Here is a 22,980-nt window from a genome sequence, read left to right as displayed (position 1 = left end):
AGTTCTTAACAAAACATGGTTTTATTCAAGTCAAGTTTTTAATTTACAAGCCAACTTTTGCAAATTTAAACCGATTTTAACAGGTAATGGCTCGTTTTTGTCTATATACAATTTTCTTTAAAACATTGTACAAAAAAATAGTTTTTCATAGAAAATACATTTTATGTATACATTTTATGAAAGCTTAATTGCCTTTCCATAACTGTTTACAATTTTTCGGTCTAAAAATATGTGAGTTAGAGGTACTAAAGTACTACGACCTATCGTAAAACAGTTTTTTCAAATTAACTAAACAATTTGAGGATGTTTCAAAATCTTTAATATTTCAGTGTGTTAATATTTAAAAATTTAGAATCACAATTAAATATTTTCATTTCATCCCTTAAAATTTATTTAACTAAATTTTAATTTGTTCGGTTCAGTCCGTCATATACATATGTATTTTTTTCGGAAGCTTGGCAAGATATACATATGTTGAAGAGCATCGGTGATAGTACTCCTCCTTGTGTCACGCCCATTTTTATCTTGCGGTATTTTGATTTCTGGCCTCTGAACTCGACAAACGCATGTCTTCCACATAGATAGTTGGCTATCCAGCGTTTGACATCATTTGGGAGTGTGGAGTTCATGATGTCATTAATCAGCATCGAGTGCGTTGACACGGTCGTTGCTAATTGAGGCCATTGGCCATTGTTGTGCTATGCGCTTCCCTGAATCCATGTTGATGTGTGGCGAGCGGGAAATGCTCTTTCAGGGTGGGTAATAGTAGGGATTCTAAAATCTTTACTATTGGTGACAATAAGGAGATGGGGCGGTATGATTCTCCTAGGGTAGCTGATTTTTCCGGTTTTAGAATTTCCTTTCCTTTTGTATCTTTGGTGACCCCCCCTGAAATTTTAGGGCAACAAATTTAGTAGAATATTATAATCCTTAAATGTCTTTTTTGAAAGGACTTTTTTTGATTTTCTCGAAAAATGGTTCAAATTGACCAGCTGGACTATAAGTTTATTCTACAAAAATGAGCTACTCAACATGCCCTTTCAGAATTATTGGGTCGCTATTCTCTTCCAATCAAAAAGTCTCAATTTGTTGGACAGTGTAATTATTTAATTTATATCATAATTATTTAGTTTGTATGATATTTAAATTTTTTATTGTAAATTAAGTGGAAATTTATAACCGGTTATGGCCAATAGGCTAGGTTGTTGAAAATAAACAGGAAAAAACAGGTATGGGGGAATGTAGCCAAGACCATCCCCTATCACGTCCCGTTTTCCAAATTTTGGCACAAATAACCATTTTTGTCTTATATGTCCCCTAATAGTTTGAGTGATTTTTGAAAAATCTGTTTTTTGAAAAATTTGTTCGAACACCTATCCGAAATCAAACTTTAACCTGTTCACATCGCTATTCTAATCCTATTGTTCCTTATGGTAAGAATCCACCTTCCAAATAATTTAATAAATAATTAGAAAATTCCTAATTCATTTGTTTTATTCCTTCCTTTTCGTTTCATATTGTTTTTTAAATTATTCTGAGTACAAAATCTAAACAATTTTGTTTCGGCTCAGAGAGTTTGAACATCTCTTCCAATTATCCAGCCTTTCCCCCTTCACCCAGCTTCTCAGCTCAACAGAGTGATTTTTTGGTTTAAATGGAATTATTTGCTTTTTAAGCATACATAATTTGAGTGTTTTTTAAAATAAAATCTCGCGTTGAAAATTTTGTATTTGTGATGAACGTTTTCTAGACCTAAAGCAATCAGCAATCGCTGTGCTGTTGTTCTGCCGACATTATTGCTTGTGTTTAGCAATAAAAATTGCAACGTGGAGACCTAGGATAAAGCAGAAACTCCTAAATTCTCTGCCTCAAATTATTCAGAGAGAGTATTTTTTATTTACTACCTTCAAAATGAGTGAAAACAAGTAGATTGTTATTTTCACGGGTATATCTAAACTAAATTAAATTACAAAATATTAATTATTTCCAAAATAAAGTATTTGTTTACAATTTTGTATTTATTATCAGCTGATTTTGACATTTTAACGATGTTTTCCCAAAAACAAAAATCATATTGTTTTTGCCTTGATGTATTTTTTGCTGTGGCGCTGTCACCTTATTAGATTCGCCTTGAAGCAATAGTATTTCATATGTTTGGGTCTTTAGTCTGGCAATTCTGTTATATTTTGTATTTTTAAAGAGTAGTGCCAATACGATTGCAGTAGCAACGATTTTTAGTTTGTTTTTTCAATTGTGTTGTATGTGCGAATATTAAAAATCTCACTAATTTTTTCTAGTTTTTTTTTCTAAAAATTTTTACTCATAATAAATTCGTAATATGTGATGTTATCTTAGGCGTTTTTATTTTTATGAAAAAAAAATGATTTTAGAAATTATCCACAATTAAATGTAAATTACCAAATATAAAGTGATATGCTTTTACTGTATACTCATAATAAATTCGTAATATGTGATGTTATCTTAGGCGGTTTTATTTTTATTATTATGTCCAAATACTAATACTAAAATTGAAAGCTGTGACGTAGGCTGCACGCAACTTGAAAACAATGTTAGTACAAATTGCGAAAAAAAATGTAATCAGCTGTTTTCTTGAATGAAAATTGAAACACCAACTTGAATGAGAAATTGAATGCAAGTTCGTTTCAATTCTTAAAAGTGTGAGTGTAACCCTCAAGTTATGGAATTAAGGCAACTTTAGTAATCATTTGTGGTAAAAAATTTACTATTTGACTAAGTATGTTAATTTATCTGTTTTTTTACGAAAAAGTGGAGTTACCCAGTTTTTTAAAAAAATATTTGTTCCATTTATTCTTATATACATATGAACATTTTTTTCTTGTTTTAGGTTAAAAATTTTAACCCAAAGACCCGAATTTGCTCTGTTTCGCTCTTTCTCTCTTAGTCGTTTTAAACTTCTCATTTTTCATTTTTTAAGAAAATATGGAGTTATCTTGTTTTTTTTTCAAAAAATGTATGGAGTTAGCAAGTTTTTACATGAAAATAACTATAACTATATCAAAATTTCGATCTGACAGAATGATAGTAAATGAAACGTACTTTCTATTGGTATTATCTCAATTCTCAAAAAGTGGAGTTACCTGGTTTTTCCAAACCACCACAGATATATCGTTTTTTTTTTTTTCATTTTACCTTCAAAGATATTAATATGTAAATAAAAATATTGTAAATATCATTAGAGTCAATTTATTATTTTTGTAATATCGTAAATATTTAGTTAGTAAACATTTACAAGGAAGATTATATAATTAAAAAAATTATTTGTTCCTTTCAATAAAATCATTGGCTGTAGTTTATTGGCAACACTTATATTTCATTTATTTACCCTACATCTCCACGCATAATTTTTATTTCATAAAATATGAAACCAGGCGAATTTATAGAATGTGACCTCAGAAGAACAGCTGATAATTTTTTTATTCACTTGTTCAGACAATTGAACTGTCAGTTCACATGCAAAAACAACAACAGGCAACTTCATTCCCACGACAGCCGGTTCTACGCACCGGAATGACCAGAGTTCACTCGGCCAAGGGCTGTCAACTCAGCAATCACTGCTGCTACATCAACAACAACAGGCAACTTTGACAGTTCAATTATCTTTTAACAAAAACAAAGTACCTGTTGTTATTGTACATGTTGTATTAGTTGTAGTTCTGTCGTCACCAAGGTGCATTTAATAAGGTGCCATCGGCAGCACAGCTGATTATAGAAATAGCACGCACAAATGTCAAACTACATATATAAAAAATATTCGCCCGTATGTCAAACTCTATATATAAAAAATAAGTGAATTCGCCTGTATTTATTTCAATTCGCCACTGCTGTCACCTTGTTAAATACGCCTTGGTCGTCACCTTCTATCAAGGTGCATTTAATAAGGTGCCATCGGCAGTACAGCTGGTTATAGAAATAGCACGCACAAATGTCAAACTACATATATAAAAAATATCCGCCCGTACGCCCGTATGTCAAACTCTATATATAAAAAATAAGTGAATTCGCCTGTATTTATTTCAATTCGCCACTGCTGTCACCTTGTTAAATACGCCTTGCCTTCTATATTACAGGTGACGTTAAGAAGTCAGCTGAATATTTTTGATATAACATCGATAGAAAAATGGAACTTTATTCACAAATTTTTGTTTAATCTAGCGTTTACACATGCAAGTAACAGTTCCAAAAACTCAATACATTCACACTGAATCATATGCAGCCACCTGCAGCTCACTGTCAACCTAATTTGGACAGTGATTTTCGACACTTTCATACAAGTGAAGACAGATTTGCTAATAAATAGTTTTAGAAAAATTTAATAGGTGGTGGTAAAATAATAATTATATTTTTAACTTATTTTTTGTATTTTTGTAAAAGAAAATAGTACAAATGGCCACTAATGCTTATCGTTTTCGTAAAAATACCAATTTCATTAGTTTTTATAAATAAAATTGTTACTAATTTGCATTTGAATACCATGGTAACACTTTATTGTTATTAATAAGAATAATAAAATTTGGCTTCAATATGCTCAATAGACTTAAAAATTACAAATGCTGATATATAAAAGGTTTATTTATGGTTGTGGCTTTTTGTAGTCATCATTCTCCTTCGCTAACATTTACAAAATGAACTTTTATTAGACATTTTGATGTATTTTCGACATTTTCGATAATAATGCGTATTCTCAACTTTCATCAATTTACTTGCATGTGTAAACGCATCGTAAGTTCAGGGGAGAATACGTATTCAAGAAATTAGTTTTTTTTTATGAATATTTTATTTATTTCTTGGTTTTTCTGCTTCACTTATCTTCTTTAACATTATTAATTTTGTTCTGCTTTGGTAACACTATTTGGCAGTTTATTATTAAGATATTGAAACCTTTATAAAATAATTAGTTACAATTTTATGAGGATTAACTTAAAAGAATTACAACAAGTATCTAAATAATGAATTAATATTAAGAAAAAGTTGTATATGTATTTTTAATAAATGAAATAAATAAATAGTCAGTTCTCACTTGAAAATGAATTAAACATTATGTTTAATTCAAAAATATATTTTACGTGTTCTTTAAATGATTGCTTTGTATCTAAAATAATTCTTAGATATTTGATATTATCCTTTAGTGGTATTAAAACTCTCCTAGAACATAAATTAAAATAAAACGTATTACTACAACGTTTTAGCGAGCAAGCTATTTCTATATAATAATGAAATAGTAGAAATTTATAACCGATTATGGCCAATAAGGCTAGGTCATTTACTTTTATTTGTCATTTATCAAAGTATTTTTATTGCGTTTGACATTTTACTGCAATAAAAGCACAGTAATATCAGAAATGAAAATAGAGTAAAGTGTAGGTAATAATACCGACCCTTGTGGTAGACCCGCCGGTATTTGTCTATAGCTTATTATAGAAAGATACAACAAATGAGAGTTGGATAATGTTTAAAAACTAGGCCAAAATTTGGCAGTTTATGTTGAACATTATTTCTTTAAAAACTGTTTGAACTATTTTTCCGCTATATATGGCAAATGAATATTACTGCCGTCCAGACATGAACATATGGTGTTGGCAATATAATTTGACAGTTGAGTACATAATTATATCCACGTTTATTGCGCGTGGATATACCACGTTAACGTCGTAAACATAATTTGTTTTTACGATTGATAACATCAGAGTTGTTATCAGCGTTGTCAACTCATTACTTTAGCACTGTTTTCATTATTTTTTAAAAATATAGCTCAATTTTGTGCATTTTGAAAAGTTTCAGTAACACCAAATCAAAATATTTTAAGATATTGAACAATTATTTTTATTAACTAAATTGTCCCATTCGATCTTAAAAAGTATGTTTTAGACCTTTGAAATGTTTTTATAATTAATGTTAACATAACTCCAAAAAATCATCTTGATATCGCATTTTAGTTTTTCAAATATTTAATAAAAAATATTATTCCGAATATTACAAAATATTACGTGATAATAAAAACACCGTGGTAAAAACTACATATAAAAAAAAACATATATTTAATACCACCTTAGTTAACTCTGTCTTAAATTAAGTAAAAAATGTGCATGGAAACGGTAACTTTTAAATAAAATTTACAAATAATTTGATTATTTAGCAATTTAGAATTTTATGAAAATTTGTATTTCCATCGCACATATTTATTTGGATGAATTTTCTTTATTTTTCATAAAATTTTCCTTTGTGCAATTTAATATTGTTGGTGCTTTTTTACTAAAAATAGGCGTTTTTTTTTAGTTTTAGTGCTTTCAAAATTGAAAAGTTGACAACGCTGGTTGTTATAGACTGTGCATAATTGTCAATATTCGTCGTTTTTCCAAACATACGTAACATACAAAGTAAGTCGTCGGTACTGTTTTCGTAATAAACGTGTACATTGTCGTTGTGTTTCGTATAGAATGTCTATGGTATATATTTTTGTTAAAATAATAAACTTTATAAAAAATACGAAAGAATAAGAGTTTAAATCCACATACATACATAAATACAATAAAATACTTAAATATTTAAGTAAGATAGCTCTAAAAAAGAACTAGAAAATCTATTAACGAAGTTTCCTAATCAGAAAAACTGAAAATAAAATCAACAATATTGAACACAAAAAAAAATAAAAAAAAAAATGTGATATTCAGTAAAACTTGCGAACAAAATACAAATTCATTAAAATTTCTATGAAAGTGGAGTGCTCTTAAAAATTATACGTACATATACAGAAATTAATTTTTTTAATAAATTAAAAGAATCAAAACAACAATTCTAGTTGCTATAGTATTTGTGTCTGCAATTGAAATAAAACAAGAAAAAATAAATAAAATGTGTATTTGTGTAAGAGCAGTCATTCGTAATGGGGGTAATGCGTCAATGTGGCATTAACGAATTAGTATAAATGAAAGCAGTAAAAGAAGCTTAGCTAACCAACCGTCTAATATACTTCATATACAGATGTACATGTAAAAACAAAATTATATACATAGTTGCCATATTACTTGAAAAATTAATAAGAAAAAACAGAAAAAGAAAAAGTGGAGCATTATAACTACACTGTACGGGCAGCTCACCAGCAGCAACTGAAATGTTAATTTGTGAAGCGATAATAACGCTATAACAAAAACTTAAATGCTGATAATAAATAATATTTTATTTTGTCGGTAGTGGCTTTTTTACTACAGTTGTTAATTTTTTAGGCTGTAGTACAAATACAATAAATGAAATAAAAATATGTAAAATAAAAAAGAATATCCCAACATTCCCTAGCACATAGCAACATACTAGTGAAATAATGTCATCCACATAAATAGATTTTAATCATCAAAAATACTAAATTGGCCTTTTTAGGATTTACTGATTTGTTACGGATACATAGTGTTGCGGTTTCATCAGATTTTTTACTATTATCAGATACCTATAACTAACTTGTTATACCCTACACCACCATAGTGGGGATCATGAGTTAGTGTTGATGTTTGTAGCGTGCAAAAATCGCAACACTAAACTGCTTAGGACCACATTCTAAGTTGATTAAGCGATGTCCGTCCGCCATGTAAACGTTGTCAAAATGCAGGTCGCAATTTCAAAGATTCAAAATTCTACAAAATTGGCGCAAACCTTTGTATTCATAGCATCTTTATAAGGCCTACTTCCGAAAATCGCTTTAGCTACCATAAATCTTTTAAAAATATTGGTATCCAAAGACAATTCAACACAAATAAGTTTCATATATACAAAAGACATACCTCTAAATTTTATGGCGATCGGTTCATAATTAGTCCTAGCTCCCATGTAAATTTTAAAAGAAAAAGGTGCGCGCTCATCTTCTAGGGTAGGGTATCATATGGCAGGCATGACCGACTATACTTTGTTTTCTAGTTTAATGGCGCCATTAACAATTTTTTACCAGAGGTACATTTTTTGTCGCGAGATCTACTTCCCGAGATATGGCCTCCAATGTTCGAATATTGGATATATTTAATTTCATTTATTTTATGGTAATACCGCGACTTATATGGTACAATTTAAAAAAGTTTTTGCCCTCTTCGAATTTTTTAGTGTAACAAACAAATTATTGTGTTAATTTCCTTTTTTTTATTTATTTTTATTTATTTCAAACAGTAATATAAAAAGTCTCTTAAGGCCAATAAACTTATATTACAAAGATATACTCCTGAATAATAAATAACATTGCATTCATGATGTACAACAAATGGATAAATTTATAAGAGACACTAAGTACAATTTTTGCAACAGTGCTAGTCGATGAGACGATTTTGTTAAATTCCAAGAATATTTCGGGGCAGATATTCACATTATATTTAAATATGCAACCATCAGATGGCTTTCCCGGCAAGAAGTCGTTGACCGGATTGTGGTACAATGGGATCCACTACAATAATATTTTACCATAGAAAATTTTGAGGAGGATGGCGGAAACGAAAAATTATTGTTTCATCAGGAATTAAAAATCTTTTAAATTGCATTTTTTATTTATGCACTTACAATTATTAACATGAAGAAGATGTGTGAATACATGTATTTTTAAAAGGATAACTTTTTTATTCCGCCAAATATCAAGTAATTTCATGAGGAAAAATGTTTTTAAATGAATGTGATATATCTATCGTAGACCTTTTGAACAGAAGTGAATTTAAGTATATACATATTTCTACAAAGTATATCAATATTGATATTGTTAAAGAATGAAAACATTTGTAGTTTTTTATCGGTAGTAGCTAATTTATAAAATGAGATGAATGTCCATATGTTTCCAGACATTTCTAGAGTCGTTGCTGGAATTTTATCCATTCCACATTCTTCTGTAAATGTGGCAGGAGTTTTTTCTCTTCAAAATATAATAAAAACTAAGGAAAGAAACAGACTACATGTGCCAACATTAGCAACTCCAAGAATATGCCGGATAGTTATGACATAATATGTGTACAGGCAGACAGAGAAAAGTGTTTTTTTGTACAGTGATCATGGTATAATTTAGATCTAATTAAACTAACACACATATTATGTTGTCATTCACAAAATTTTTAATGCTATCAGATAAGCTTACTAAAAGTGTCGCAGTGATATACCCCGGTCGAAAACCATATTGGGATTCTGAGATTATCCTCCCAATGGAGAGTAGCATTTGATCCTTAATGATGTTCTCAACCACTTTGTATAATCCAGGCAATATTGAGATAGTTCATAAGTCAGCTGGACAGGTATCAATCATAGATTTAAGTATAGGTACGAAGTCGTTAAGATAGTGTTACTAAAGGTAGGGTCACACATGACAAATATTTGACGAAAAAGACGTAACCACTAAATTAAATATATTTGAATTCTATTATTTATTTCAAAAACTAATTTTTCTTATGAAAAAAAAAATTAGTTTCATTTTTTGAGCAAATATTTGCCATGTGTGACCCTATGTCTGCTTTTACACAGGGCAAGTTTACTTGAAGCAAGTCTCGTCGATTCCCTTTTAAACTTGCTCGTCTGTTTACACACAGCAAGTCTGTGAGCAATTTTGTATGTCAAAACCTAATAGACGCCATATTGAAAATGAGAAAACAAAAGAGAATTGAAGAGACTTGCCAGTACAAGCAAGTGTGTACCCCTCTTCTTTCTTCTTGCCTCTCTCTCCTATAAACTCTAGACTTGCGCAAGAAAAATTGCCCTGTGTAAAAGCAGACTATCTTAATATACTATATAACGTTAAAAATGTGGGGATAAATGAGTTTCAAGAATTGGATGGCAACTCCAACAGACTTCGAATTTACCATATTAAGGGCATTCAGAATATCACACAATGAAAAGATAAAGCACCCATTGAATGGTTAAACGCATCAAAAACTACTTCAGTGCTGTCATCAGAACTAGAGTTTCGTGTTCGGTTTTAACAGAAAAATCAAGTCTGTTATCAAAAATATGCAGGGTATTTTTTATATATTATCAACTGATTTAAATTGATTGGTTTCGCTCTTATTTCGGTTTTGATGTTATAGAAACAAATGAAGACAATATTGAAACAAAAGCAGTTCATAATATATAAAAATACCTTGGATATTTTTGATAACAGATTTGATTTTGGGATAATTATTAGTTATGCATATTTAATATCAAAAACATTTTTTTCTGTTAAAACCACACGAAACCGATTTAGCAGACATATCTCTTTTTCTGCCTTCATCTAACAGACTTACAGTGCCGGTCAAAATAATATCACCACAGAACATTAAAGCAATTAACATGGGAAATATATTTATATTTCCATAGTAATTTTAATTAAATATAATATAAGATCATTTATTAATCTCTATTTCTTCTATGAGTAAAGTTTTCTTTAAGAAATATTAACTTTTCAATCAATTATATTGTATTTTTGAAAAATACCCAGATTTTGTGCAGTCAAAATAATAGCACCATCGTAAGAAATTGTCGAAAAAATATAGAATATTCATGTTTTCGTTTAAAAAAATCGTCATAAAATTATAATTTGAATCTATTTACAGAATAAAACTATTTATAGATGTTTAGAAATGGTTTTAGAGAACATTGCGTTGAAATAAAAATATAAATTTTAGGTTTCGAAACCGCTTATCTCTTTTAACATTAATATAAATAACATCCTCTATTAAAGGTAAAATTTCCAAAGTCGCATTAAAATTTTTCAACATTCAAGTACCAAAACACTTTTTGGTCAAATAATTAAACAAATTATATTGTTTGATATCAGACTTCTATAGAATGTCCTCCGAATCCAATTTCAACCAAAATTTAAGATAATATAATCATCTTATCTTACAAACACACATATTTTATTATTAATTTATTTACAAGTTTTAAATACATAATTAATTATGTACCTATATAAAAATAAAGTAAGGTACTAACAACAAAGGTTTTCGACCTAATATTTTACAATAATGGCTTAAATATAATTATATATATTACAGTGTTTTAGGAGTAAATGTACAGCTTTTATGTTTTCAATTTTGATTGTTGTTAAAAGTTCAGACAGAAAAATTTTTCCGAATAAATGAATTTGAGCTTGTTTACTAAAGCTGCAGTTGTAAATTAGATGTTTTATATTTATAGGGACATTGTTGTTGCATAGATGGCATTGCTGTTGAAGTGATCGGTTAAAAATGTGTTGATGTGTGATTAATGTGTGTCCTAATCTTAGACGGCTATAAATTTGAATATCACGTCTTGTAGTTTCTTTTGGATATAAAGGTGGGATTTTAAATTAAAAATTTTGTAATGGTGTTGATAGTTTGTCCAATATATCATTTCTTCTTCTTTAATCTTATTAAAAATAGTTCGTTGAATATCCGTTTTGTTAGAAGAGCCATATGTTATAATAGGTGAAAAGTAGTATATTTAGCTGCTTCGTCTGCTACAGTATTTCCCATGATACCTATATGACCTGGGATCCACATAAGTTTAAATTTTATGTGATATTTTATTAGGAAATCTCTTATTTTTGATATAATATTGTTTTTGTTATTCAAATTTTGGGTAGCTGTAATTGTTGATTTGGAATCTGAGCAAATTATGAATTTTCCCTTTATATTCTTGTATTTGCTTAAAGTGTGAAGTATTGCTAAGGCTTCGGCAGTAAAAATTGAACAACTTGAATCCAATATAGCAAGATATTCTGTTTCTAGGGAATTATTTATAATTGCAAATGATGTTGAAAAGGTTGTTTTGGAGCTATCAGTGTATAGGATTTTCCAGTTGCGACTTCTATAAGCTGAAGATATTTCATTGAATAGTGATATATACTCTGTATTTGAGGTTTTATCTTTGGATAAGTGGATTAGATCTGGAATGAAACTGGTATTTTTTAATTTCCACGGGGGTTCTGACGCTGTATATATTTTTTGAGATCTTAGTTGAATGTCCATTTCAGAAGCAAATTTAAGTGTCAAGAATATAGAAGAGGGGTAACGTGGGGTTCGTTGCGATAAGAAAGTATTAATTCTACCTATAAGGCCTTGTTCCGAAGGGAATATAATTTTAGTAATCAGATTAGTGGTGAGTGTTTTAAAGCGTTGTTTTAATGTGGGTAAACCAGATTCAGCCATTAAATTTGGTATTGGTGTTGTTTTGAGTGCTCCTATTGCTAGTCTGATAGCTTGATTATAAAGGGGCTATATATTTTTTTTAATTGGGAGTTAGATGCTTTGCCGTATATGTTTAGGCCATATTCAAGTTTAGCTAAGATTATACAGCGAACAATATTTATGGAAGTAGTTGGATGGGAGTTACCACGTCTTGATGTTATGCATTTTATAAGGTTTAACCTTTTGAATATGGTATTTTTTAAATGTTCGATGTGGGTGGACCAAGTGTAAGTTCTGTTAAATATTATTCCCAGTATTTTTAATGATTCAACTTCCTCTATTATGTTTCCTTGTATGATAATATTTGTGCTATCGCAGGATAGTTTTTTGCATATATGATGAAGCTTGGTTTTGTTAAAAGATATTTTAGCAGCAGTCTTAGTACACCAAGTATTTAATGATGTAAATACGGAATTAACTTCATCTTGTATGTTTATATTTTTCTTGTGTTTGCATATTAAATACAAATCATATGACGTGTTTGAAAAATTTGTTGTTAGATATTATAGTATTTACTTTATTTGTTGCAATTTGGAACAATACCACAGTATGGCAAAAAAAGGGACTGACCACCTCCTATCCATAAAGATTTTAAAAATATATTTTTTCATTAAAAAATTTGTGCCTTCAATAGATCCAAAAATCAAAAAATGTAAATTTTGGGATTTGTGAAAAGTTTTTTTTTGGGAATTGTGGGATTATCATTAACAATTCACAAATATCTTTTTCACTTCTGGATTTGGATGAAAAGTTTCTTTATAAATGTAAAATTTCATTAAAAACGATTCATAAACAAAACTTTTATTGCATTTTAAAAATTAACATTTTCAAAAAAAAAAAATCAGCTACCATTTTTATACCCTGCACCACCACATGTGGTGAATGAGGGTATATATAAGTTTTTCATTCCGTGTGTAACATTGAGAAATATTCATCTGAGACCCAACAAAGTATATATTTTCTTGATCATTATGAAATTCTAAGTCGATTGAGCCATGTCCGTCTGTGTGACTTGCAAAATATATGTTTATTGTTGTCCTAAGCAGTTTGGTATTGAAAATCAGCAATATCGGTTCAGTAGAACCAGAGCTATGAACAAAAATGTGAGACAACCTAAAAAAAATTGACAATTTTCACATATTTTTGGTTATTTGTGTAAATATATTGCAGATAATACCATAAAACTTTACACACGTTATTTTCATAATAAAAGGACTAACTCTGGTGAAAATTATAAGAATCGGTTCATGATTTCTCCTAGCCCCCATACAAATTTCTTCCCGAAATATGGTTCTATGGTCTATAAATGCCTTCAGAATTGCAGTATCCATACAAAATTCAGCAAAAATAAGTTTCGTGCTAAAAGAAATCACAACACTCAATTTTTTGTGGGTCGGCCCATATTTCACCTAGCCCCCATATAAAGTTCACTTCCGAAAGTAACTTAAATTAGCATAAATATCGCTATTAAGTTGAAATTCGTCATAAATAATCCCCATATATACCAAAATCGCTATACCTAATTCTATGATGGTCGGCCTATAATTGGTTATAGCTCCCATATATATCAACCTAAAAAATATGTATGCAGGTGGAGGGTATTTAAGATTCGGCAAAGCCGAATATACCGTTCTAACTTGTTTATTCCCCTATTTTTGAAAAAAGTCTTCTATAAATTTTTGAATTCTTAAAAATTTTGTACATTTTTGAAAAGAGGACATAATTTCCTACACGTTGATATATAATATATAATATGTATATGTTTTCATTTCCGCTAGTCTCATTAATGGATTCAAAATACACAACTCACAGTAATTAGCTTCATCTTGTAGTGTTCGCCGGTAATTGGTTATGCAGCAGTCGACAAGGCAGTGCAAAAAAATATATTACAAAACGTCAAGATTTTATAGTTTTCTTTTTGTTGTTGATTTTGTCATATATGAACGGCGATCAAATGGATCCTGCTCTCCTCATATTTGTGTAGGTTCTGTCTGACATGCCTCGGGGGAAATTTTAAAATTAGTCTTCATGAAAGTATTGGAAATGTAAAACAATATTAATAACTAAAAAACTATTTGAATAAAATACACACACGTGCTCTAAAATATGAGTTAAGTCTTGTTGGTTCACGTAGTATCAGCAATTAGCTATCAAGTAGTCGAAAGTACTCCGTTTTGTTAAAAGTCGAGTTATTGTGCGTTGCCCAAAAAAGTGTAGTTATTCCACAGAGAACGAAATTTATAAAAAAATGTTTTTTTAGCTGAACTCTATAATTGAATGTTAAATATAATTAAATAATATTGAATGTAGTTTTTAGTTACATTAAACAATAAATCCAATTCTAAAAGTAATCATATTTGAATATAAAAATATAAAATTAAATGTGATTATACATACATAAATATATTTTTAAAAGAAATTTTGTTGAAGGTCTTTGTTAAAACTATAAACTCTTTTTAAATTAAAAAGCCCAACATAAAAATCCTTTAAATTACTTTACAATAAAATTTCAACGAATATACTATTGTTTTGACACATTTTAATGTTTGTCTATAATAATTTATCAGTGTTGAACCTAAAGTGGAAGCAAGAAAAAGTATTACAAATTTGGACTCGTTTTACGCAGGCGCACAATGCTAGCAGCGAATTTGCCAGTATGCCAATATGCTGGAATGGTAAGATTAAAAGTTACTTTATATATAAATATATTCAAATCGGTATTTTTACTATACATATTTATAACGGAAGATACCTTGAATGTCTCTTTCATAACATAAAATTGAGATAATCCAAAATAGTGAAATGTCATCAGGCTTGTAATGAAACTATTTACGGATGAACAATAATAAGTATTCTTACAACTTTTTACACTCCAAATCTTAGAAACGAGAAATTTTCCACAAATACTCTATGTTAATAAGGTTTATTTGGTATTGAAAATTGGCAATATCGGTCCATGATTTCACCTATGTTTGAGTCCTTTTTGTGTTCGTCAGATACGGACTGATATGAGTTTTAAATATACAAATTTTAATTTGCCTTAATTATCATTTAAAGATAAATTTGGACATAGATTGCTTATAGAAAAAAGTATTCGAATTATAAGAGCAACTTTTATATGGGGTTATGCCCCATATAAGAGTTGCTCTTAAAATCCATATTTAACACATTTCTGGAGTGTATAATGTTTAATGTGTGTGAAGATAAATTTAAATTTATTTAGCACAGACATAAACCACATATTTTAGCCCAGCCAATTTTGCAGTTAACAGAGCACTGTTAATCACTTAACAGTCATAATACTTGAATTATAATAAACAAATTTATATCTACAATATCTGAAATAATTTCAGAATAAGAAAAAAAAATGGAAAAAAATAAAAAAAACAATCCATCTGAAATAATAGATGGATATTTGAACCCATCGTAATATCAGGATTCCAATAAATTTGAGTTTTTTAAAAAAATAAATCTGCAGAGGATTTTTGGCCATTGTGGAAATTACGAAAAGGGCTCGGATATGACACTATATAGAAATGGTAGTCCTAGGGTCACTTAATGGAACTGTGGTAGTGGGATATCTGAAATAATTATGCGATTCCAATAAATTTGTCTTTTCCATTATGGAAATTAGGAAAAGGGCTCGGATATGACACTATATAGAAATGGTAGTCCTAGGGTTACTTAATGGAACTGTGGTAGTGGGATATCTGAAATAATTTTGGGATTCCAATAAATTTGAGTTTTCTGAAATAATAAATCTGGAGAGGTAGTGGGATAACATAAATAACATAAATCTGAAAAAAAAACAACTTTGGAAAAAAAATAAATTTTGTTTACCTTTTTTTTAAGATTTTTTTTTAAGATTCGGCACAGCCGAATATAGTTCTCTTACTTGTTTTTCATAGTTTTCTGTGTATAAAATATATGTACATAAATATTTAGTTACCATATTCTAATAATATTTTATATTATGTATAATGCTAATTTTAATGTAAATCTCTGTGAAATTGTAATATTATAATTTGTTATTAAGTTATTTGTTCATCACAATTGCTTATTACCTTAAGATAGATTGTAATAATTTAAATAAATGTATAAAAAATATTAGATTATTTGTTATTTTTAGTACCTTTAGTTGTTCATTTGTTTAGGTCATTCTTTTGGATAAGGTTTACTGTGAGATTTGATGAGCAATGTTTACATACTCTTGGCTTCATAATAATGTTGTGTGCTGAATCTAGTGTTTTCAACTCTTATTGTGGCAATTATTATACAATATTTTCTATTGTAACGTGTACTTTTATTTTTAAGTTTTTTTTAGTAGGTAATAAAAAAAATCGACTGATTTAATTTTTTTTTTAAATATTACCTTAAATATTTATGTACCTACTAAAAAAACTTAAAAGTAAAATTAAATTTGTTTACTTTTTCTGAGTTTTTTGATATGTCTTAGTGGAATTTTTTTCTTACAAATCGACCCACCCTAGTATGCATATTCATTACCCTTAAGTTGAGAATTAAGCTACGTATACACGGTTGTCATATTCTTAAAATATTGTCAGAACATGCTCATAAAATGGTTAACACAACCATGAGAACTTATGTTGAAACATATGGGTGTTAACCATTTATTGAACATTTTCTGACAATATTGTAAGAATATGACAACCGTGTATACGTAGCTTTACTAATATACAGTAATGTGAAAAATAATAAGGACACTAATGTGCCATAAAAATATGTGATGATAAATTAAGTAAAATGAGAGAATTGCCGATAAACAACTGTACTTATTTTTAGGTAATTTAGTACAAAAACAAATTCTATTGCTATTTTATTAAATTGTTGTTTTATTTTTGAATGATAAACCTATGTCAAAATTCTAAGTATTTCAACAACAAAATACATACATGTAAATCAATGTATTTTGTTTTTATGTCAGCCATACAATTTGGAAGAGAATAATAATTTTTACTCTCAGTTGCGCCTCTAATTTTAACCCTATGCTGTCGTCCGTTTCGGTAACCAATGAAAATAATAATTTCGTTCATTGCAATGCTCTATGATACACGACATGGGAACAGACGACATACAATTGACCATGCAAGAAACATGAAATTTCAAGGTTAATACCGCAAACACGCAATGACTGCCCTTAAGATTTGTTAATTGTCATTGCGAGTGCAAGCCGTACCGGAATCTTAAAAACTCAGTTTGTCGACATCAATGTTTTTCGCAGCTCAACTAATCATGGTTTTTGTAATTTTGTGAAATGATTGGAAACACCTTTCGGATGAGTTCGGATTTTGATTCGCTGATCTGGCAGAAAGTGACGGGATTTTGCCGTTGCCAATGTCCAGCAATTGTTTGGAAAATACTTCTCCAGATTGATTGTTATGCAGCTCGACACAGTCAAATTGAGATTCTTGACGTGTTTCCACAAAACGGACGACTTCAAACATGCATTAAGTTCATCGGCTGGCGTTGACCTTGGAATCACTGGCAATGTTTGCGGAAATTCACCTGCCAACAGAAACATCGCACCACCAAACCGGGTTTGATTGTTTCGTAAATCATGCAACATATTGTCTTTTTATGCGCCATTGTACACTAATTCCAAACGATCTGCACTTTTGAACTGGGTGTGCGATATATGCTTAATTTCATGTTTCTAAAGGTAGGGTCACACATAAAATATGGCTGACTTCCAAAATGCTAGTTGCTTTGTATTTCAACAAAGTATACTGTTTCATAATGCCGGCATACAAAATGCTTACTGTGTATACTATTTCAAAATGCCGAAAATGAGTATTTTGAACGCAGTAAAAAAACAATTACGCATCGGTTTTATAGTTGATGCTTTCTTTGACAATTTTTTATTTACGCACACAAATAAAAAAGAAAAGAATATAGAAAATGGCCGACTCACAAATGGAAGTAATATTATTTTTTTTTGCATAAATAAACTTAATATAAATACCAAATAAATACTTTTATATATTTTTCAGTGAAAAAATTATAATTTGCATTATGTTCATTTCATATCGTAAATGTAAACAAAGTATATAGTTGCATTGTTTAGGAAGTTTAAATATGTACATAATTAAAATACAGTAGGAGAACTGCATACAAACTTTTCATTGATACATTTTGGAAGTCAGCCTATACTTGAATTCTTTTATTTATTCCAAAAACTTATTTTACTTTGGATGATTCAAAACAAAATATTTAGTTTTATTTTATTTGATGCTGTTTCATCTTACAAAACAATTGTAAGAGTAAACACGTCAAAAAAATTTGTGCTAAAAAAGTGGTTACGCTTTTTTGAGCAAATATTTTCCATGTGTGACCCTACCTTAAGTCCATTGTTATAGAAATTTCAAAAAAGTAGCATTAGTAGAACAAAAAGTACCTATAGTTCAGTTCTCACATTTTAGTTCCTAAATATTATCCCCTATTCCTAACACTAACTTCACTCAGATGCGTATCAGCTAACGATAAGTGAAATAATTTAAAATATTAAAAAAGTACCATTAGGAGAAGGTACCTTTTACCCTTTTCCTCCTAGACGTGCCACCACATCAACACTCCATAGAACAAGATGGGTTTAACAACTGCTTTGAATATCCAATTGATACCCTTCGGCATAATACCCCAGTTTGTACCAATTGCCCTCTTACAGGAGTAAATAGCTACATAAGCCTTGTTAATCCTGTTTTGAATATTCAAATTCCAGGACAATCTTTTATCTAGAATGATGCCAAGATACTTTGCATTATCCCTAATCTCAAGACTGATTCCATTCAGTCTAGGTGGTCTAAAGTCATCGATGTTATACCTCCTAGTGAAGAGAACCAATTCCGTTTTTTGTGGGTTCACACCAAGTCCACTTGAAATACTCCACTCACTCAGTGTACTTAATGCTGATTCCATACAACTAGATATTGTATCCAGAAATTTACCAGATATTTTAAATCAGCATATGCGACTGTCTTGATCCTTCTGTTGTCCACCCTGATCAACACCCCCTGCGGGGTTCCACGATTGGCCACTTTTAAAACACTTATGCCACCTAAAGTAGCACAAATGACTCTGTAACCGAGTATCTTTTCGACTAGCCGGCGTACACATAGATCAATTCCCAGTTCATCCATCGCAGATAGGATGGCATCGGGTCTGACATTGTTAAAAGCTCCTTCAATATCGAGAAAGGCAACAAGTGAATACTCCATATGTATTAGCGACTTTTCAATGGAGCCAACTAGCGAATGTAGAGCTGTTTCCACAGATCTGTCTTTGGTGTAGGCATGTTGAGATTTAGAGATGAGTTCCGACGGAATGGTCATTCTCAGATATACGTCAGTCACCCTTTCTACGGTTTTCAGCAAGAAGGATGCAAGACTAATTGGCCTATAATCCTTTGGTCTAGTATGAGTCGCCTTACCACCTTTAGAAATTAAGACTACTCTACATCTCGTCCACCATTTAAGGATATAGGTCCATCTAATACACGCTGTGTATATGCTAATGAACCATGGTACAACTATTTCTTCGTTATTTTGAAGATCAGCAGAAATAATGCCATCCGGCCCAGGAGATTTAAACGGGTCGTAGCTTTTGATTGCCCATTGGATTCTTTCCCTATTTATCGGAACAGAGTTATCACCCGGAGCAACAGAATCAGCAGCCCTATTCAAAGTCTTATCATCGACTGGGAGGCAACCTGGAAAATGAGCATCTAGTAGGACCTCAAGTGTTTCTTTACTATTCAGAGTCCATCTACTACACGGTTTCTGGATATAGCTTGGTACAACCGGTGAAGTTGATAGAATTTTACGTAATCGGTTAGTCTCAGAGGATCCTTCCACGACGCTACAGAAGTCCCTCCAGGCTTTCCTTTTCGCGTTCCTCGTAAGGTTCTTAAAGTGATTCACTGAGGACTTATATTCCGTCCAGTTACCCAGCCTCTTTGCCTCGTTGAACAATTTACGACACGTCGTTATGGCGTGTGCAATCTCAGGATTCCACCAGGGAAGCTTATTCCTACACCTGCAGATATTCGGCTTACAGGACAAATTAGTAGCTGATTGGAACGCTTTTGTAAGTGTCTCAACTGCTACCTCAATATCGTCCCTATTGTCAATAGAGGGCGGGTTTGGTAGTGACCGAGAGAGTGCATCACTCTGCAACTCCCAATTGGTCTTTCTACTATTTAGAATGGTATTATCACTCATATAAGTTACACTAATATTGAAATCAATATATAGATGATCAGAAAAAGAGCAGTCGCCGGAGACAGCCCAATTATTAATCATACTGTGGTGCTCAGCACTCACAAGTGTTAAGTCTAGTACCTCACTTCTGTTTAAAACAATGAAGGTAGGTTCTGAACCTCTATTAACTACTTCCAAACTACTATTAAGTATGAAACTGAAAAGACTCTCACCTCTTGTGTTGGTGTCGCTGCTACCCCATATAATGGGGTGCGAGTTAGCGTCAGCACAGATGACCAAAGGTATCCTGGACTCATTCGCCTTTTTCACAGCACTACGGACGTCATCGTTTGGTGGATGCTCTCCGTGGTCATACGCCATATAGCTGGATATCAACCATAACAAACAGCCTTCATTAGTTTCCCATGAGACTGTTACTGTATCTTCATTGCTGTAATCAGACAGAATGAAGATGGGGAAAGGACGATGGACAAATTTAGTTATATATAAGTTTGTCATTCCGTTTGTAATTTCTACATTTTTCATTTGCGACCCCACAAAGTATATATATTCTGGATCGTTATAGATAGCGAAGTCGATATAGCCATTTCCGTCTGTATGTTGAAATCAACTTTCCGTAGCCCCCAAAAAAAACTTTTTAAAAAAAATTTGGAAAAAAAAAAAATTAAAAAACATTTATATAATACATTTAGTTTTTAGAATTTCTAACAACATATTTTTTTGTGTTTCTACCAACAAAATTATTTTCGACCTAAGTTTAATTGCAAATTCACCGTAAAAAATTATATGTAATATAGCTATATATTAATAAAAAAAATAATAATTTTCTTTATTTCTTTCTTCGCTGTTTAGCCCGGTCAAAGCAACAGTAGTATTGCTAATTCAAGTCTTAATAACAACATCAGCAGTAATACAAGCACAAATTGCAATAGCAGTATAATTTGTAACCAAAACAATTCAATTAATAACAATATAACATCTATTGGTAGCAGCAGTAATAATCATAATTTACTTGTTGCCTCTTCAGCAAATACAAATAATTCTCAGACAAATACACACATTAGCAACATCAGTAATAACAACAGCAGTAGCAACGTCTTGATAAATAACAGTAGTAGCAATAATAACATCATTATTGGTAATAATGGTGGCCTTTCTCTCGATCATCATATTGGCGGCTTAGTAGGTGGCGGAATTTCGACTGCAGCGGCAAAAAATCAATTAGAGCAATTAAACACAATGCGCGAAGCTCTATTCTCTCAGGATGGCTGGGGTTGCCAGCATGTCAATCAGGATACGAATTGGGAAGTTCCAAGTTCACCAGAGCCAACAAATAAAGACTCATCGGGTCCCCCAATGTGGAAGCCAACTATAAACAATGGTACTGACTTATGGGAATCCAATTTACGTAATGGCGGCCAACCTACAACACAACCTGTCCAGAAAACTCCCTGGGGCCATACACCCTCAACAAATTTGGGTGGAACTTGGGGTGAGGACGATGACTGTGCAGATGCCAGTAATGTTTGGACTGGTGGACCAGCTGGTCCGTCTACTGTTGGTGTTTCTGGAGTAACTTCTGGGTCTGGTGCTAGTGGACCATCTAATGGTCCCCAGTGGGGTCAGGGTGTAGGTGTATCTGGAGCTGGTGTTCAAGCAGCAGTTACAGCTCCGACTTCAATTACGGGTGTTCAACCTGGAGGTAATATAAACCAAAATTATATGTGTCATTTTGATATACAGTCAGAGTCAAAATTTAGTACACAGCACGCATTTTCATCTATGAAGCTAAATATTTTAATTATAGAAAGAAATATATACAGTAGCGAGCATAATGTAATTTCAACTATGCACTCAATGTAATTTTCAACAGCACTCATTTTGCTCAAAAAAAAAATCTGCTGTTTTTATATTCTTATTGATCATAGGCAATTATTGTATGACATTTGGCCAATATTTTTTTTACGTAAGGATAATTATAAAATTTTTAGTAAAAGCTGTGGTAAAATTGTGCGAGAAAAGAAAATGCAACTCTAAGAAAATTGACTTGATTTTTAAAATTTTTAAAAAAATAATTATAAAAAATTGCTAAAAACTATAATACTGTTACAATACAGTAATTTACTGTTAATACTAATAAATTCAACGATATGAAATTTACAAAGGATAACAGAATTAACGAATGATGCATTTTCTGTTCAATATGGCGAATTTTTAGTAAAAACCAAGAAAATTTTAACAATTTTTAATAATATTAAATTTGACACTGTTTCTATTTCATAGAATCCTATATTTAGCTTACGTGATTACTAAGCTATCGCACTTTTTTACTATTTTAATTTAATATTTAAGGGAATATCTGTGACCAGACCGAGTGAAACTATCAAACACGAATAAATTAAAATTACGTTAATTGACCTTCCATATCATACGACTGCTCCATTTTAAGCATAAAGGAGCTGCTTCGAAAAGCATAGGCGCTTAATTTATTTTTGTAAATAATATATGGTTTATTGAATTGGGTTTTCCTTATTATATTTGCATCA

At 30.7% G+C, this 22,980-nt stretch overlaps 1 protein-coding gene across 3 annotated transcripts in view; it reads left to right on the top strand.

Annotated features, from left to right (window-relative positions):
* Positions 1-22,980, top strand: part of gw (trinucleotide repeat containing adaptor protein gawky) — a 51,444-nt gene that overhangs the window by 5,708 nt on the left and 22,756 nt on the right. The window contains exons 1-3 of one of the 3 annotated variants that reach the window (XM_065514618.1): positions 6,351-6,485; positions 14,765-14,872; positions 21,287-22,136. In XM_065514618.1, the coding sequence (XP_065370690.1) occupies positions 14,831-14,872; positions 21,287-22,136 (892 nt within the window). In that variant the 5' untranslated portion in view covers positions 6,351-6,485; positions 14,765-14,830. Of the gene's footprint in view, positions 1-6,350; positions 6,486-14,758; positions 14,873-21,286; positions 22,137-22,980 lie in introns of those variants that run through there. The other 2 variants (XM_065514617.1, XM_065514619.1) reach the window with 2 other exon arrangements.

Source organism: Calliphora vicina, chromosome X (genome assembly GCF_958450345.1).
Source record: "Calliphora vicina chromosome X, idCalVici1.1, whole genome shotgun sequence".
Taxonomy (NCBI): Eukaryota; Metazoa; Arthropoda; class Insecta; order Diptera; family Calliphoridae; genus Calliphora; species Calliphora vicina.
The sequence above is the reverse complement of the archived record's forward strand: the minus strand, read 5'-3'. Positions and strand labels throughout refer to the sequence as shown.